Here is a 19,593-nt window from a genome sequence, read left to right on the forward strand (position 1 = left end):
AAGGGCAGAAATGTTAAGGGAAATGAATATTTCACTTCCTTGCAATCTCTCAAACCCATTCAAGATTTCCGTTTGATATGAAACACATACACGCACTCATAGGTCATAGCTTTTGGCTGAAAGCTTCAGATCTTTGTCACCCCAGAGGTAAGCTTTAACACTATTTATTACCAATGAGCAATTTACTTTGCTTTCATTGCCATCCAACATGCTCGCATACACTAATCCCATGACATCACATTTAGCACACCAGCCACGACAGCTCTCCCACACACCGCACATATGCACACATACGCACACACACGCACACACACATACATATACACAGGGCTAAGGAGAGAGGAGTTAGAATGAACACCTATTTTTCCATTCAGCAGTTTAGTTGGGGAAAATATTTGCTTCAGTATCAGATAATATAATATTTGCTTCAATATCAGTTTTATATATACACATCTCTGCAATCAATTTAGGAAGCACATACCATCTAATTTATTATAGTAATATATAATACTTTCCATGATAATGTCAGTTCTTCCAGTACTACCAGCATTCACTAAGTCACAATGACAACATTCTTTTTAAAATGCAAGGTTTATGCGAGAAAAAAAAATTGTTGGCCACATTAACAGAACTGTACAATTACGTGAAAAGCAATCCACATACTCACTGTGCAAAAAGATCCAAAAAAAAGTGCACCCATACATACACTCACACACACACGCACACCCACACACACCCACACACACACACACACACACACACACACACACACAACACAAGTGCGCACAGAATTCAATTTGGAAACCATCATCTACAGCAGAGAGGCGGACAGGAAAGTCATATTGCCATAATGCTCATATTATCAATCATCTTGACGTTTTATTGGCTTTATCACTGTACATGCCATTAAAATGATGTCTGGCTCAGATTGTCAGGGGGCAAACATTAAACAGGCCAGGATTAAAATGCACATCTCAAACAAGTCTCTCTCTCCCTCTGAAATGACTACCCAGTCAACAGCACAGGCTGCCTTGGACTTACTGTCTAAAAGGTGGTAAAGGCAACACTTTCACTGACAAGCTGACAGCATCAAATTTACTAAGATGCAAAATCATTCCTGAATTCATTGCCTTGGTGCATTAGAAAATGACAGCAAATAAGGTGTAGAATTATGAAGTATTGGGTACCGCTAGTATGTGTACTCCTCATCGAAAGTCAATGGTAAACTCTTAAGTACTGGAGTGATATGCTAATAATGGTGCTCTTCATAAGAGAACATTAATATTACCACTTGAGCTATTAAAGTCATTTGGTGGTTCTAGGAGCTCTGAGGAAAATAAATATCCATAACTCAACAGATCCTGACAGTTAAAAGGTTGTAAATGGACATTTAAATGCTACCACTGTTGCCAAGCTGGCAAGTACACCATAAAACTGAATAATTCTGCCTCGCAACCCTTAATCAGAGGGACGCTAAGCAAATACCCGAATCCACAGCTAAGGGGAAAACACATTTACATACATATTCTTTTTGGAAGAACCATAACTCATGTGTCAGATAAGCTTGCAAGTCATCATATAACTATTGACAGATTTAGTACATCATAAATCCAAATAAGCGCACAAAAAAACCTTGCAGATGGCCAAAACCTCACATCTGTTTTTGAAAATAAAGATAAATTCCAAAAGGCTGAAATGACTGAGAAATGTCCACATGCCAGTCTGCTGCCCTGCTTAACACATGCCATGCTCACACAGCACAGCACCTCTGGGCCACTCATCAATACTAAAACACAGAACAAAAAGATGGCCAGTGCATGCTCACTGAGATCTGGTTACAGTCCTTGACATGCAGTCATGAAAAATCTAGCTTTTGTCTATCCTCCTCTGTGGTGAACAATGTTGTCCTTTTTGTTGGCGAGTGAGGCCTAGAGACACCCGTCACACTGACTCAATGGAGTCCGTTCACTAAATATTCACCATCACAGCTTTAGACCATATTAAAATAATTATGATATCATCCCTCTTTTGGCCTTTTACTGTGCAATGGGAAAAGCTAGATTTTGCCCAGCGTGAAATGTGGAGACAAAAGCCCAGCTGAACAAACTCAAAGTCCTGTTTAATATCCAGATCTCCCACACACTCAGTTAAATATAAAATGATCTATGGACCACAGTGAATCACTTGGAGAGCTGTGCCGAGTTGCATCACTCCCTTAATTCCATTCACAAGGTTTCCTCTTCCTTTTGGGGGGGTTTGGTCACATTACTCTATTATTCATTGTGCTGGGTGAAAGATGGATTCACAAGGATGGAAATAATTCATCAATTTCACACATTCCATTATGAAGGAAGCAGCAAATAATAATGTGGATGAACAAAATTCTTTAGATGTACAAAAATTCACAATGTAAAAGTTATATAGCAAGCAATAAAGAGTTATCATATGGTAACTTTTAAGACAGACTTAACAGCCATATGAAGACTAATCAATATGCGGCAAAATTTTAATACTGTTACGTTATTATTTCTGTTGTTTTGATAATTATCAAAGTGTTGGAGTTTTCTATGTATTATAAAAAAGAGACACTGCTTGAAAACAGTTCCTGAGTCTTTTATCCTTCAGTGGCAGGAGAGCTCCATCCGGGGTGGAGCAGGAATGAGGAGATGTCAGTGCTAGATTAAAGATGCTGGTGTCCATCCAGGATGGAGGGGGGTTGAGGGGGCATGAGGAGAAGGGAAAAGGGAGGGGGGATTGGGGGGCACGAGTGGGAGAGGTGGGGGTGGTTGTATGGTGCGCCCTCTTTGGGGATTTAAGAGGATTCTCCCCCTCAGAGGTGCTGGAGGGCTTCCCCTGAGATAATGAGAGGCCTCTTACTGGGCTGCTAAGAGAAACATCCACTGCATGCATCCATGGGATAACAGCACCTCCACAGGAACTGCAGCCAAAAAGCTTTCAGCAATAGTCACAGAGGAGCATGAGGAAGAATAACACTTCTCACACAAGGCATGCCAAACCCACAGCAGAGGGGAGGCACTGTGCTTTGTGTAATTCTCAGGGTGGGAGAATGTCCACCTCAATCATACAGCTGGACTCCAACACTCATGGAAAAAAGCGATACAAAAATAAATGACTTCTTGTAACTACAATACATAAAGTCCAAGATAACCACACATGCAAAGTCCTACAACCATGAATCAAATTATCATCTGATGACCAGAGACAGTATACTATGAGTTCTCTTATAAGTCTGGTCCAACAATCCAATGAGTGACAATGACTCTTAAGTAAAAACCTTTGACTAGACCTAGACTTCCATTACACCTTATAATCTTAATGTCCTCAGACTGTTTGTAATTGTGACATTCACTGTGAACATGATTCTAGCTTTTTGTAAAATGGCTGGTTATCTTAGTTATTTTCATGAGCAACTGGGAGTGGTACTGTTAATATTTATTTCTATATGTGCACAATATTAAGGCTAATTAACCCTCCTATACAGACGTATAAACGTGATAGTTCAGAATTTTACCTCTTGGAAACATGTAACATTAAAAATGCTTATATGATACCACACCTGAGTGTTAAACATAAAAAAGACAAATGTGAAAAAAAAAACAATGCATAGCTGAAATCACTGATCAAACCAATCGGAGAACTGTCTGGGCGTGGTCCTAATATTCTAATGAGCACACATGATTGACTTGCCTCTCTCCAAGATTCTCTGCCTATTCCCTGCCTATTCCCTGTTGCAGCAGGCAAAGGTAGACAGATTCAGGATTGTTCAACCTTATATGTACAAAGCTAGTGATAGTTTCAGAATTAAAACCAGAGGCTAATTTACTGTTGCTCAGTAATCAGACTCTGCGAGGTCATCCAAGTGTGTGGCAAGTCACATTAGACTTGTGGCTGTGCAGGGTAAAATGTATACAATGTATCCACATTAATATGATATATTACCTGAATTAATGTAAAATAAAAGAGATCTTAGATTCATGCTTTAATATTGCCTTGCTACCACAGAGGTCCACTTTGAGTCTTAAAAAGCAACTAAAATGTACTACAAACAACTCTGTGACTAAAAGGTCTATTTTCTGATTGTAATACAAGCTCTCTAGCTAGCAGTTCCCTAAAAAGATTTAGACTAAGCTAAACTAAGCACTACTAATGCTTGGTTTATTTAAACTTGCACATTCTCAGTTTATATTGGTCCATCATTATGCTCCACCTTTTGCCCCAATAAGAAACATTGTGGTTACTTATGTTAACTGAAAATCTATTTAAGCAATGCTTTGCATCATTATCTCCACTCAGCTAATATTTTGTGAACACTTGTCTGACTCTTCAGGAGACATTCGGTCATCTCTTCATAGCTTCTGGATATTCCTTTCATTTTCAGCACCTCCAGCTACCTCCCATTGGTTTTACAACTTCAAAACACACCTCATGAAAAAATCAGGAGTTATCTGACATGTGTCCCCCTACCCGGATGGCATGCCAACACCAAAGGCCAGCATTGATTTTCTGTAAAGCAGGGCCGGATTAGCCCCCTTTAGGGCTCAGCTGCCTCAGCACGGCCTGAGGGGCTGCTATAAAACTAATAATTAATTTAAACTGCCTGCCTGGGCTATGGAAGGATCCACACTCACAACACACAGCCAACTGGTTGTGACTGTCTCTCCACAGAAAAGCAGTCTGTTATTTATATATTTGGCATGTTTGACAAAGGCAGCACATATGTGGCTATGATATGAAGTCTTGCGCAAAGATGGGTGCCTTTGACTTGGAATGTGTCATGAAATTATTTTGGGAGAAACGTTTTGCAATGAATCCTGCGATTCCGTCTTCTTCTAGTATACTAAATAAACTCCCTGTAGGATCCACACAACAAGGCCCAATAAAGACCACATGTACTGCTTGCTCTGACTGACAGGCATACTAAAAGCAAATTAAGGGTGAGGAGAGAGTGCAGGACACAAGCCCACAAAGCAGGCAGCTCTACTCCCTCTAAAGACTGCCACTGCACTTGAACCCAAGCACAGGGTCAAAACACCTAATTCCCTGTCCTCAGTGGGTAACAGGCTTTCAACTCATAACGGCCTCAGCATGCTCTTATCAGAGACAGAGCACAGTGACTCTATTGAAAGAAAGACAAAGAGACAAAGTTGTTGTGGGCTCAGGCCACATCCAGTAAGACTTCTAGGAAATGTGTTTATGAATTTATATATCTCTGAAGTGTGTGTGTGTGTGTGTGTGTGTGTGTGTGTGTGTGTGTGTGTGTGTGTGTGTAAGAAAGAATTATAAAACAAGAAAATTTGCTTGTAAGAAGGAGAGTTACCAGAGTCCACATTCTGAGATGAAGACTTTTAAGTTTGTGCTTTCAGACTAGTAAGAACACCATATGTCATCTACAATCTATTACTGGAGAGGACAACTAGGGAGAGAGGGTCACATTCCATGACCAAGAGGCGGATGTGATGTGTGGCTCAGCCAGAACAGTCCCTGGTCTCTGGGAAAGGTCTATGGAACATCTTAATGACATTAAGTCAACCATCACAAGACATCTTTGTAAAATCCAAGATCTAAAATGAGAGCTTGAGCTTTTTACAGAAAGAGTCATCTATATAGCTGGTCTTCAAATAGTGGTCTTGTTCCTTTTTTATCCAAAGTAACATGCTATAAATTCCACCAGAAATTAAAAATTCAAAATACCCTTCCAGCTTATAGTGCAAGTGTAGAGGCAAGACCCTGATACAACATGTAAGCATGACATTAAAAAGGACTCTCTCTGTACTCACACTACCATACATGAATATAACTATGAATATGAACTTTGCTCTAACCCCAGTGCAAACAGGAACAGACACTCCATGTAGCCAGTCTGTGAAATTTCCTCCTTTACTTTAGTGCCAGTGAGGCCTCCTACAGCAGGGGGCAGGTAAAGGGATTTCACCTGCAAGGCTTTCATCTTATTGACACACAAATGCTCCTCAGATCAGACGAATGCAGCCTGTGTAGGGGCAGCCCAGGCTGTCTGTCTGTGAAGAGCATGCTCATGAGGATATCCTAGTGCGTCTTCTTCCTCCTCCTCTTCCTCTTCCTCCAGTGCCAGGTGTTTTGAAGCTTTCCATTCTCCCTCAGTTACAAGATGGGCTCTGAAGACCCTCTGGCCCAGACATGAAAAAAGCGACCATTCTCTCAAACACAAAAGCAGTGTTAGTGCCGAGAGGCAAAGTGCCTTAAACATCACCAAATGTCTGGACAATGAGGCACTGAGCAGAGTGGTAAATAGGGCTGCTTACTGTATATACACACAATCCATGCAAAAGACACAACAAGATGTCTATCTGCAACATTATTCTTCTAAGATAAACCAAGGAAATTGGCGAATATTATTACTACACAATAAACAAAGGAAATGAAAGACATTTCAAAGGAAAAAAACAAACATTTTAAAAACCTAGGGGATCTGAAGGTAGGTAACTATGAACACAAACATCAAACACAAAAACACTTTTAATACGCAAAACAAAAACATATAATCGTCAGTTTATACAAATGACCAACACTGAAAGCACTTGCAGAGAATAAAATTAAACATTACAGTTTAGATAACGGTAAAGTACAGTATATGAAGGTGGTGTTTTTAAGGACAGTAATAGCAGTTGTGTGCTGTGGCTGTAAAAAGCCAGTGAGTGGCTCTGAAATGTGCAGGGGAAATGTGTTGCAGCTGTGTTCAAAATCTGCAGCAGCTGTTTAAACCCTCTACGGTCTTCTGCACAGGGGGAAAAATGCACTCCTCTCTGGGCCAGAGTACATTTGCAAAGCAAGCAATTTGGGCAGTACCCTCTAGTTATTCACTCTCCAGGTGGCACACCACTGCTTAACAGCAGTCAAAACACTGAGGCCTGACTTCTTATTCTGGGCAGCATCAATACTCAAAATGTTACAGCAAATATTTTCTAATCATGAGTACTGTTTGGTGGCGTAAATTCCTAATGACAGGGTTCAGAGTGTGTTTTATAGTAGTGGGATAAATTCACACTGCGTCAACATTTATCATATTGCCTGGTAGAGAAATTGCCCCTCAAACTTCAAAACAAGGGAAGGAGCTCCAATCATCCTCTCCAGCCTTGGCACGATAAAGCCTGCGTATCTGTCTTCACTTTTCAGAGCCGTCTCTCCAGGAGAGGCTGTGGGAGACAAAGTGTCATGAAGCGAGCACCACACTGAGGGCAATGCTGAGGGGGGAACTCCTTTGTTCCATTTCCAAGCTGCTAACCTTTTTTTTTCCTCCCTTTGGGAAAAGTCCAGGAGAAGTTAACGAATGGCAGGCCCTCTTTGCTTCAAAGTACTAATAAGTTCCATACCTCCCAGTTGCTTATATCATTAATCAGCGAGATGACTTTGCATGATAGGGGGCGTAAGCTGGAAGTGATCCACAGACGTGCAGAGACTGAGACGCGTTCCTACGGCACCGGCCACCTGGGCACGAAACACGGCGCTTATTTTAGCACTCGTTCAGGAATGAGCTCCCATGGCCCATTTCAGCCATGCATCAGAAAACTACAAACACACTTTACCAAACATGTCACCTGGATATTAAACATTTAATGTTACATGTTTTTAATTCATTTGCATGGTGTTCTGGCAGAACTTGTGGATTAAGCTCTCAGCATTTAAGAAGCATTTATATATAATAATTTATAAATGAGAAAAGAATGAGAACCTAAATGTTATGTGTAAAAATTCATGTAATACTGAGGAACTACTTTTGCCATTACTCAGGAAGAGTGATGTCTAAATAGTTTGTGTCTTAACATGCCAAACAGAGGAAGAAACTATAGTTCCAGTCTGCCATGCTGGGCATGATCTGGTCAGGTTATAAAACTCCATCACTGGCTTTGTGCTGTGCTAAAGTGCTAAGGAAACATATTGTAGATTTTAAGAGGCTTTTTATTCAGGCAGACTGTGTACTAAAACTAATTGGATTTCTGTCAATGGAAAAAAATATATATCCCTGGGAAGACTTTGAACTACACAACGCTGACGGTACAACAACCCGTAAGAGACTAGGCCCTTCCTCAGTGCCAAATGCGAGGGAGGAAAATTAAACCTGTGGTCAACATAAAATATTAAAATAGCATGGTATCGAATTTTTTGAAAAATGATGTCAGATTCACTCATTAGGTCCAACAATACAGTGAATTAAGCTATATTTAGTGGGTGATAATTGAAATCATAGTTGTAGTCATTACCCCTGACATGTTTCTAAATAATACCCTATAAATTTCTCCCCCGTTTCGAGGGGCTCTCTGACAGCTGGCAGGGCTGAGAAACATAAAGCACAGAAACTATTATTCTCTCCTGTGTGTGACTGGCCTTCCTATTCTCTCTTCCTTAAAGCCAATAAAACGTCAGCTTTTATTCTACCCCTCCAAAGTGTTGGCTGCATGTCAGCACTCGCCTCTAAAGCCCTGCCACAGAAAACTGAAGGCCTGTAAATCAGTGTGTCACAGGCACACCATCAGTCATGGGATATACAATAAGAAAAAGGGAATGGCATCTTTGCCTGATATATATTTAATTTGAACAAAAAGAGAACATAAAGATGTTTGGTACCATTCGACACCAACAGCGTAGGATGTGCTGAGAGCAGAGTACAGAAGCTTTTGGAATGATATTTGGCTGATGGAAATGCTGACAGAGATTTAAAGATCATTCTTTTGCCATCAGGGGTCTTTTGTTGAATTGTAACAATAAAACTGTGATTTATGCCATATTGTTGGAGGGAACTGTACCACTGAGATGGAGCTGGCTGGATAAGACCTACCTCTCTAGAGGTCTATAAACCTATAAAAGCATACGTATACCAAGGATGTTTTTGCATCTGTCTATTCAATGTCTTAAATCATGCTCAAAACAATACCCGGGAATTATTTGTTTTACAGAATGGCATCAGAAATAATAATTCACCTACTTCAAACCTTTAGCCTTATTACTTATGTTGCCCTAACATCTGGTTGTCCCATCTTCAGACATGCTGCATAAGCAGGGCTCAGAAACTTAAAATTCATTTAAATTTAGCATTTGCAAGTAGACACCAAACATTTACTGGTGCTATTTTCATCAATCTCCACTTTGTATGTCAAAGTACCATAGGTTAGAGTCACTGTAGTGCAGTGTACAAAATGTAGAAAAAATAGCAAAATAACAGTGATGAAATTTGATCCCTAAAACAAGGCCTCGGGTCATTTTACCTTTAGTAGAGGATATATCGCTCTTCATGCTCTACTGGCTATATAAAAGGTTTTGAGGTCACCAAAGAAGGTCACAGAGACAAAGTCTAATCATGAGTATGTGGTTAAAGTCAGATTCACTACAATCAGTTAGTGCACCGATATCTGTGTTTTCACTCCTGTGAGCAAGACCAGGCAAGACAGAGCCAGGTCCCAATGAAGACCGCGTTGCTGCGGTTTGGCTGCAACATGCTTTATCAGATGAAAGATTGTAATCTTAACAAAGCAGACAGTGCCTAACTTTATGAGAACTTTTCAAAACTAATTTGGTGGGGCTTGATATGAGGATGTGTGCATACCCCTACCACCCCAACCTCCTGGATGCTGGCTACAAAGACTATCTTGGCACAGAAACAGCAAAAACTGTACACATCAACAATATTTTAATGTGTTCGAAGAACTTTAGAAAATAATCAAAAACAGAGAGGTGATTAAATGCAGTAATACTAATAAGATCATTAATGATAATAAGAAACCATGAAGGGAACAAAAAGAAAGTAATAAAATAAGATCTGGGTGAGGAAAATATATCTGGTAGGGAAGAAAATGACCAAAGGCTAAAAAAAAGGTTGATACTTCCAAAGGTAGAGATGGGGTGGTTAACAGGCCTACACAAATCTGACAGATCCTTTTGAAAAAACTGTGCTTTATGTAATGACCCTCTTCAGTAAACACATGAAAACAACATTGTTCATTGCCAGTCACGTAACACATACAGGCTTTCTGGGCTCTCTGGATAAATGTGTGGGTTTTTTTATTATTGCTTTTATGTTTCATGTTGTGTTTTCTATATAACTATGTATAATTTCTTTTAACATAATTGGGTCATGTCTTCAATGGTACAGAAGAAACCCTACAACCACAAACAAAATACATTAAAATTTTCCACCATGCAGAGCAGCATGTAACAGCCCTGTCCAGAATCATGCCTCTAAAGGCATTCCTCTGGGTTATTATTATTACTATCCCCATCAGCTCATCATTCTATGAAAGAATCACATACTTGTTCTGAGAAATTAAATTGGATTTTATCATTGCATAGTTCATTTATAAAAGCATTGCTCCAAATGAAAATGCATATATTTCGTTCACACTAGAAGATGCTGTCTTATAAACCAGTTAAGTTTAAAGAACATTGCATATTTCCTTATACAAGGCAGACAGCCAGGGCTGCTCCAAAATATTAGACCTAAATAAGCTTGATAGATCAGATATGGAAAATTCTCATTTCTGCACAAGCAATAATTTCCCCTCCCTCTCTGAGCTAAGTGATTTGAAGACTTCATTCCGACACCCCTACCCCCCATCCTTTAACTGACATTTTATCTGCATGCTGGCATCAGTGCAGATTGAACACACCCGCAAGACAATGACAGCCCCTTCTCCATTGTCACTTCTCATTTCAGCACAGAGTGATGCCTCTTACTGGCTCATGCCAATAATAGCTCCATCAAATAGGAGACTCCACCTAGCTCTGATGTAGTAGGAGCACTCCATGTCGCTGACTCTCATTTGTCAATTAACAGGAACCTTCTGGTGTTGACGTGCGAGGGCTTGAAAGATACAGTCTCACCCATGACGAATGAGGAGAGACAGCTGAGTGAGACATGAGCTGCAGAGTAATACTATAATGTGCTATAGATATGAATATAAAACGACACTGCTGACAGCCCATACACGGTTTTATTCCATACCTCAGTTTATCCAGGCACCTCACTTTGTCTCTTTGTTTTCTTTCATCAGACTACTTACATCTCATTGTGATAGACAACTGACACACAACAATTTGAAAAATGTACCACAGCATAATAGCATATTTGATTAGTAACTGAAATGCAAAAAGGTGTGTTAATGTGCATATACACATAAGAGGGTATATAATGTAAAATGCTTAGCTCAATACAAAACCTAATGTGGAAAATCCTATACAACTAGATAAATCAAGCACCTTTCAATTTCAGATAAACACTATACTTAAAGACTACCTATATAAAGACTAACTATGTTTAATAATCAAGGCTAAGAGTTTCATTCTTAAAACTGTAATGCTGAAAGAGCATAAAATTCATCAAAGGATAGAGAGAATCCCCCTGGCAAGAAAGTCTTATATTTGACCAGGCAAATACAAGCCAGCTCTGATGACAAAGTTGCCTCTGTGACAAAGTGACACTAGTGAAGGAAGATCATGGCTACCTTGTTTTGCAGGTGCATCCTGTTTGCTGCTCATCTGGAGAGCACCAGACAAGACAATAAGATTTCCTTTACCTACAGTATCCAGTGACCTACAATGTTGTGTATGTCCGTAAACAAATGGGACAGTATGACAACAATTCATGACTAGACTGTGTGTATATGACAGGTTGCTCCTAAAACCCACCATGGGATTAACTCCTGAGCCAATCATCTGCCAACTCCCCTCGCCTGTGCTTTGGACAGATGCTGCTTCACCATCACTGTTATTTATGTTAACCCCTGATAAAGAGCACCATGTGAAAAGGTCTGATAAAGTGAAGGTGATCACTCCCTGATGGCATTCGCATCAGGATGCATACAAACATTTAGGTGTACACTCATTACCTCACCTCACAAACAGTAAGATATACACTCTTATTATCTCACCTCACAAACAGTGAGGTATATACTCATTACCCCACCTCACAAAGAGTGAGGTATACACTCTTTGCTTTAAGCTTGATTTTGAGACTCTACTTAAAGGTTTATCTTCATTCAACAAACACTTTGCAGCCAAGAAATTGATATATAGTAAACAAAAAGTTAATTGACCTAGACGGTTCCAGAAAACCAACAGTAAATTCTGTTTGACTTTTGCAACAACAAAAAAACCTAACCACTAGTGTGTGTGTTTGTCGATTAGTGCTGGAAAGCAGGCTGTCCTATTCCAGGTTCACTGTAAGGGATTTGTCTACATTCATGGAGAAGGCAGCAAGGGCAGAAATAATTCTAATAATATAAATATAGTATCTGTGGTTAGCCTTTCTAAGTCACTTTTCTGTTCCTGAATTACTTTCGTGTTCAGGCATGAGGTCGACATTTACCTCTCTGAATAAAAATGTAATAACAGCTACGGAACAAGACCACAACTGCCTGCATTCATTCCTTGGGTTGCCTGCTTGCTGTCTTTAACATCATGCATTCAGGTGTATGCTTCACCACACAGCTCATTGTTGCACACCTAGTCAGACAAGGCATGAGTTAGCAAATACACAGGCAACAAACTACTATGCAGATAACACTCTGAAAGCAAAAGCTATAATTCTTAAAAGAACAGGATGGGACACCACCACACAGAGAAGGCTATCGTTCTGTATACATATACCATACAGAACAATAAAGCAAAAGACAATCATGCTGTGTGCTCTTATACCATAGAACCCAAGGTGCCATCAAAACCATGAACTTTTGTTTTGTTTTGTTTTTTTACATTTTGCCACAAAGCTCGCATTTGTTTGTCTTAAGTGCTTATACATCATATATTAAGACCGGCCATTAATCTAGCTAATGAAGAGGAGCACTTTGGGCACATACTGTGTCCATATTCGGACAAATATATAAAATGATTCTATCGTGTGCCTAAAACATGCATGCATATAGCATTTTAAGCAAATGAAAAGGTAAACAGATTTTACCCAATGCTGGTAAGCCACTCAAATGGCTCATTAGGAATATTAATGCACAGATAAGCGCACATTTTTGCATGACACACTGAAGCAGCCCAGGATTTAGCAATTATTAATCTGACAGTCTAGAGCGCAAGGCGAATCAATTAAACGAAAGAATCCACATTTTCAGCACAGATAACTGCCTAAAGACGACAATTTTCACATGACAAAGAGAGGCCCATTCAGAGTCCTTCAAGACCTGACAGGTCAAGAAAAGAAGTCTGAAACAAAAGCACCTTATAACCATCATCTCTCCTCTTTTAGATGTCAGATCAACTTTGCTAGTCCTGCTGGTGAAATGGCATCCCCCTCCCTGGCTGCCACAAGGTGCTTCTTCATGTCCTATCAAAGGAATCTTTTATTCTATTTGCTCAGCATTAACATGTCACATTTATTGATCAGAACTTTCATACCACCACAGTATGCCACTTCAGGGCCTAGGCCCTTTAATGTCTCGATGACATTCCAAACCACATAATGCACATAATGCAGATATTAAATTGCACATAATGCATAAATGTGTCTGTGTACATGGCAGGTACACTGAGTCAAAGATTTCAAGTCACATGATGGTGCTGTAAATACTTTTTAAGCATTACCTCTGAAAATAACAGTCTTCAAGTAGTAGAGTACTTTTCACCACTTATGTATTTTTTTGTTGTTGTTGTTTAAATTATGGATCCATGTTTTGAAGAAGTTTTTTTTATCATACAAGATATTCACTTTCAAGAAAGAAAGGATCAAAAGAATGGAAATAAATTAAATAAAGTGAATTTCACAAGCTTGATGTGTTGCAAGATTACACAGGTATTCATTTGTTGTGACAGCAATTTCAAAAGCAGTGCAATGAAAGCATATTTCCAAAGAGTTCATCCCGGATGTGACATAATAGCAGAGAAAAAAAAAAAACAGAAGTTAATATATTGCAGAGAACTTAGAAACCTCATGCGGCCAGCAAAGAACAATGTCAAGGGCCCTAATTATGTTCAAAGAAACACCAAATTCAGACAAGTAATACAACAAACTCCTCAGCTAAACTTCTGTAGGTTATGTAAGTGCCAAGATAACAAGTGCTGTGCTTGTCATGACTGTGCACTCTTCAGTTTTAACCCAATAAAGTCATAATAATTTCAGACTATAACTATTATGCAGAACTGTCTTACTCTCCAACGCTGCTCCTCTTTAACACATATTTTCGTGTGTAGGCATTATTGACATCTTACCTCAGTCGGTTGAAGCTGAGATCTAGTCGTGTTGCAAACCTTCCATAGTTAGCTACAAGAAAATCTGGAATGACCTCACAATCATGTCCAATATAGGACACCTTAAATTCGGAAATTCAGAAACAAAATAGACGTGGGGGAGGAGAGGAGGAGGAGGAGGAGGAGGGAGAGAGAGAGAGAGAGAGAGAGAGAGAGAGAGAGAGAGAGAGAGAGAGAGAGAGAGAGAGAGAGAGAGAGAGAGAGAATTCTTCAGTCACCTGTAAAGGGTGGGTCTTCGACGGTACACTAACAAGTAATCAGTTTGTATTACTGATAACACGTAACAATGCATGTTGTGTGCAATAATCCACCTGCGGGTAACGATGGACCTGGTACGTCGGACAGCTTATAGAAAGCTACATTTCCTCTGAATGTAACAATGTTACTCTTGGCCTTTATAATTTAAACAAAATAGTTCAACAGAATATGCCTACTTCTTTCTTTTATAGTGGGAGTTTACCTACACGACAGTTGTCTCGTGACTACAAGACTACTCTCGTGTTTTTAAAACTCGCGCCTGATATGACGTTGCCTAGTAGGCTATTTTATAACAGTGAAAATAGCTGGCTATTGTAAATACTCCAATCCTGAGACATTCCACACGGTAGATGAGTTATTCAATATGAAAAGCACAAGTAGGCAGTGCCAGGGCTTTCAGCCCACTTACCTGAGTTTCATTTACAACAACCACTGCCTCGCTGTGTGCCATTCCAGACTGCTGACAGATCAGAGAGCGTAAAATATCGGAAGCAGACTGACCAGAATCCTTAACTTTTTTATCTTAATAGCCTATGCTTTGATCTTCCTAAATCAAACTTTTTTTAATCTCAGCTTTTCAGCGACCAACCTTTCTAATTTACTTCTTCCGCATGTTAAAGTCAGCTGATCTGAGAAGGACGCACGCGCCACTATTAAATCCCCGAGCTCATGCAGCGCCTACTCGTCAAGGAAGGAGCAAGAGTTGACTTTCCACAAGGTCTTGTGCAACTATTTGTGCTGGTATCGTAACTAAAAAGAGTGAGAGAGAGAGTAGGAAATACTTTTCATATGAAAATGTGTCTCCTTTAAAACACTCCCTGTGTTGTACAGGGTCGGAGTAGCCCGAACATTATTATTAAATGAGTGGCCTGCCTAACGGTCTGCTATTTTGTACCTACCCAAAGGTGCTGAAGGCGTACGGCAGCTGACAAACTAGATATGTAAGATAGATGGAGACATGGAAAAAAATGAGAGAAAGGCTTAAACGTGTATTTCTCCTTCATTTTGGGAAATATATCCACTGATGCTACTAGCCTAATACTAATAATAATAGCCTAATAATAATTCATCACACAAGATTACTCTAGGATACTTTCCTCTAGGAAGAACTACAGTTCAAAAACGGGCAACGTCTTTGTGACCCACATACTTAAAACTTAGATTGTATTGCCTATTAGATCATACTAGTTGCCTATTTAGGTATCCTTTGCGTCGGTATTAGTTAAGTCGCTTAAAATGATGTTAAAATGAAAATAACAGACCCTAGCGTGAGTATTACAGCACCCGCAAGCAGTGTGGGCGACCTCGTCATGTGCTGCAGGCACGTCACGGGGATCCACCCATAAGCGGAAGTTTGGGAGACGCAGACCCAGGAGAAATGAGCGCTGTCTACAAGCTTCTGGTAGAGCAAAACGGCAGCAAAAAATATCACTATATGTACAAGACGTCACTGGAAAGACCGTTTCTGAGTAGCCATTAAAACAAAACACACGGACGTTCATGAAACGCTACTTTTTATTACCTCTTTCTTACAATCGGAGTGCTTTAGCCTATAATGTCAGGTAAAGTGGTTCGTTGCGATCTCTTTCGCTTTGATATTACGAGAAACCTGTGCGTTTGTATAATGCATGTTATAATTACGTGGCTGTTATGACGAGTTCAACTTGCGATGCTTTTCTTATTCTGCAAAAGTAAAAGGGGCTCGCCCGCTAAAACAAGCCTCCCTAACTTAGAACTCGGTCACAAATTGTAATAATCTATTTACTTTTTTAAAGAGTTAGATTACTGAATTGCATAGTGTTTATTACAGTTATTTTCAATTTACCATCGAAACATATAACATGTCCTTTAATTACCTAAATAAATAAATATAGAAGGAAAATGAGCGGTGTCTACATTGCCCGCGTAGATTAGTAGACTTCTCATTGTCTACTCTGTATTCTTTTCCATTAATGTAATAACCCTAACCTTAGAAGCTTTTACCTTGTTCTACGTGTATATGAAATGTATTTCTGGTTTTGTGCATTTAAATCTTCTATAAATATACTCTTTACATTCGCATCTAAAAACTTGATCTTTCTACTGTATTTCGAGTCTCCGTGGAGTAAAGTCCTCTTGCGCGTAAGGAAGATCGGCGTTGCAAAAAAAATTATTTTTAAATAAAGAGTGATTCATAAACATGCCATTGATATGACATATATGGAAACATTTTAAAACTTTCTATTTAAATATCATGAATTATAGCCTTGAAAAATGTGTTCCCATTTAAGGGTAATACCGAGTAGTTGGTGTCTGGTTCAGAAGCCCATTCGTCATGCAGACAATAAAGAGTTTTTCCCTGACGCTGGAAATTTATGGTTGCCCTTCTCCGACCTAATAACTCACGCATTGTGTCACGCACTGACAGGCCCTGCAGAAAACAGCAACCCTGTTATCAATCACAAATCTCTGCATACTGAGCTACGAATTTCTCTTCGGCAAGACTCTAAATGCGAAAGACAATTTGAATGGTTGCATCCACTCCTTCCACTGTTTCCTATGCTGAATAATTTGTTTCAAACATTATGTTGTTTGTAGTTTACTTAATACGTTTAAGCACGTATTTTAAACAAACTTGTAAATATTGTTCTTAATTAAGTTAGTAAAGAAATGGTGACGCAAACACATGATGTTTCAGAATTTATTTTGGGGTTGAATTAGTAATGTTCCCTGCCGTTCTTTTGTAGCAAAACCCCTTTGTAAATTTGTGGTTGTTGTCTTAACTTTATAAGCGTGCGAGAAATATATAATCTGTGTATAAAACCGCCTGTAACAGTAGCATAGTTATCACTTCTAAATCAGATTCAAAAACACGTAACATGTATTTATTATTTCACTTGAAAATACAAACAGACAAAAAAAAGTCTGATAGTAGATCCAGTGAGGTATTACCTGGATATTATAGTTCCTACGAGTCTATGAGTGTAGAGTTGTTGAAGTTTAACAACTTTGTTTTAAGGTTCAAAGCAAAGCGGCAAAAAGTAATTTTGTAGCATATAACTTGTTAATGCTGTGTTTAACACCAAGCAAAAGACAAAGAAGAAAAGGAAAGAAGGAAGTTATTGTCCCTCTTCGCTTAGAAGGGTTTGATCGTGGTTTTTGAAATAGATAAAATTCTACACCCCATGACTGTCCACTCCAGGTTTTCTTGCTCTCCAAGATGACCTGTCAAGCGGATTACCGCAGAAGGAGATTAATGGAGGAGGCGGGTTGCAATAATAATCGTTTTGTTTGATGTGACAACTTTGATAGGCGTTGATTTACTTACAAACTGATAGGCTTTTAATTGAGCGCCTCCATCCAGTGCGAGATGAAAGGCGAAGCGCATTGAAAAGCTGCCCGACTGCCCCGGAGCCTCAATACTGATTAGCCGTCTCAGCGGTGAATAGTTCAAGGCATTTTAAACTTCTTTTCTAATATGTCTAACAGAGCATTTCTCTTTTATTCATATATTTTATCATTCTCATTTAATATAAATAATTTTTGTGTGCAAAATAAAATTTTGTAGCCACAAATATCAAACTGCCTGGACCTTTTTTCTTCTTAAACTCTTACTTTCCAAGTGTGTAATATCAATGACTGCAGATATATGTAATAAATAATTCAGATATGCTTGTATGTGTTGAAAAGATATTACATCTTCCGGAAAACAAAAGCCTATGGTGCAAATCTTAACAATCCAGCAAAAGTGCATTTGACCTGGCTTTGTACCTATTTTGGTGTTTGGCCTTAGAACGGGCCTAGTAGTTACTGCTCGAGGCTGTTGAAATCCTGAGTCAAGATTCAAGAACACCAGATTTTTTAGAGCAAATCCCATTTATTCCAGAACAATTTACACGTTGAAAATTTCAGAAAATGAAGAGGTAATCTATCTTTGGAAAAATGACGCAGTGCCTACTGAAAATTATTTTTAAAGTTTAGTAGAATTTGCTACGTAGTTTCGATATTTCATGTCATGTTACATTTAAAATATATATATCACCTAACAAATTTCAATTCAAGTGGCTAATGCACAAATGCATCAGTAGCATGCATCGTATAGACTATATTATTAAATTCTTTTAAAAGTTACTTTTAGTAATAGCATGCGAAAATACCTGTACATTGTTATGACTCCGAAATACTTACTACAGTCCAACAAGGAGTAAATATGATCACGGTAGATTTCCTTGTTTCCACATCTGGGCGTCTTACATTTATACCTTTCCAAACTGAATAAAACTGAAGTACTATGCAACTCATATTAACTCTCTATAAAAAGGTGCTTTTTCATTTGCCCTTTTCCTATTCACCCGAGGCTTGTAATCAGCTACAAGAGCTGACATAAATCAAGAGGAGGATTGACAGCGACTGACAAATAACTGATTGATTGCGGTCGAGCAGAATTGACAGTTGACGGAGGGGTGGGGATAGAAATAGAAGGGCGGTGTATATTATACTGAAAACATGTGACATTCACATCCCTCTATCACTGCATTGGTCTGCTCCTGTCAACGCTTGTCTGATTGGGGAATTCAAACACCACAAGTTGATCTTCTGTTTTGCCTTACGAACTTGCTTTCAAATGAATGAAGCAGAGAGCCAACATGAAAAATACAGTAGGTTACAAAATAGTAGGCACATTTAGAAACTTTTAACAAAATAAGTGACCGTCACCTTATGTAAAAACAGACGCTAAAATATTCCCTTATATTCTTAATGGTTTGTAATTAATATGATGAAACTTACAGTATGTAGCTCACTTCTTGAAAACGTGCCTGCGGTTAGGTCGCAGCTGGTGCATTGGAAGATGTAACACAGACTACAAGGAGATACACGCATAACTTTCCAGTCTGTTTTAACCTAACCGGGAATTTATAGAGGTAAGGGCTGACATAGACTACTTTATAAGAAGCTACGGCGCGCACGAGAAGCAACACATTTAGCAAAATCTCCTCCCCCAAGCTGTCAAAATAGTGGCGCTTAGAGAAAGGAGAACGTCACATCCCCTTGACCCTCCAATCACCTCGGGGTCCCATTTGATTGGAAGGCGGCAAAGGCTTTAATCTCAGACTA

The 19,593-nt window shown here is 39.2% G+C and overlaps 1 protein-coding gene across 7 annotated transcripts in view; it reads right to left on the bottom strand.

Annotated features, from left to right (window-relative positions):
* The window catches only part of lrmda (leucine rich melanocyte differentiation associated), a 194,122-nt gene extending 178,349 nt beyond the window's left edge, over window positions 1-15,773 (bottom strand). For 2 of the 7 annotated variants that reach the window (XM_081724065.1, XM_081724066.1), the window contains exons 1-2: window positions 14,909-15,765; window positions 14,203-14,303 (exon numbers count right to left, since the gene is read on the bottom strand). In XM_081724065.1, the coding sequence (XP_081580191.1) occupies window positions 14,203-14,303; window positions 14,909-14,950 (143 nt within the window). In that variant the 5' untranslated portion in view covers window positions 14,951-15,765. Of the gene's footprint in view, window positions 1-14,202; window positions 14,304-14,908 lie in introns of all 7 variants that reach the window. The other 5 variants (XR_014126266.1, XR_014126267.1, XM_081724062.1 and 2 more) reach the window with 5 other exon arrangements.
* Between the last annotated feature and the right edge of the window lie 3,820 nt (window positions 15,774-19,593).

Source organism: Electrophorus electricus, chromosome 12, assembly GCF_041902795.1.
Source record: "Electrophorus electricus isolate QZ-2024a chromosome 12, ASM4190279v1, whole genome shotgun sequence".
NCBI lineage: Eukaryota > Metazoa > Chordata > Actinopteri > Gymnotiformes > Gymnotidae > Electrophorus > Electrophorus electricus.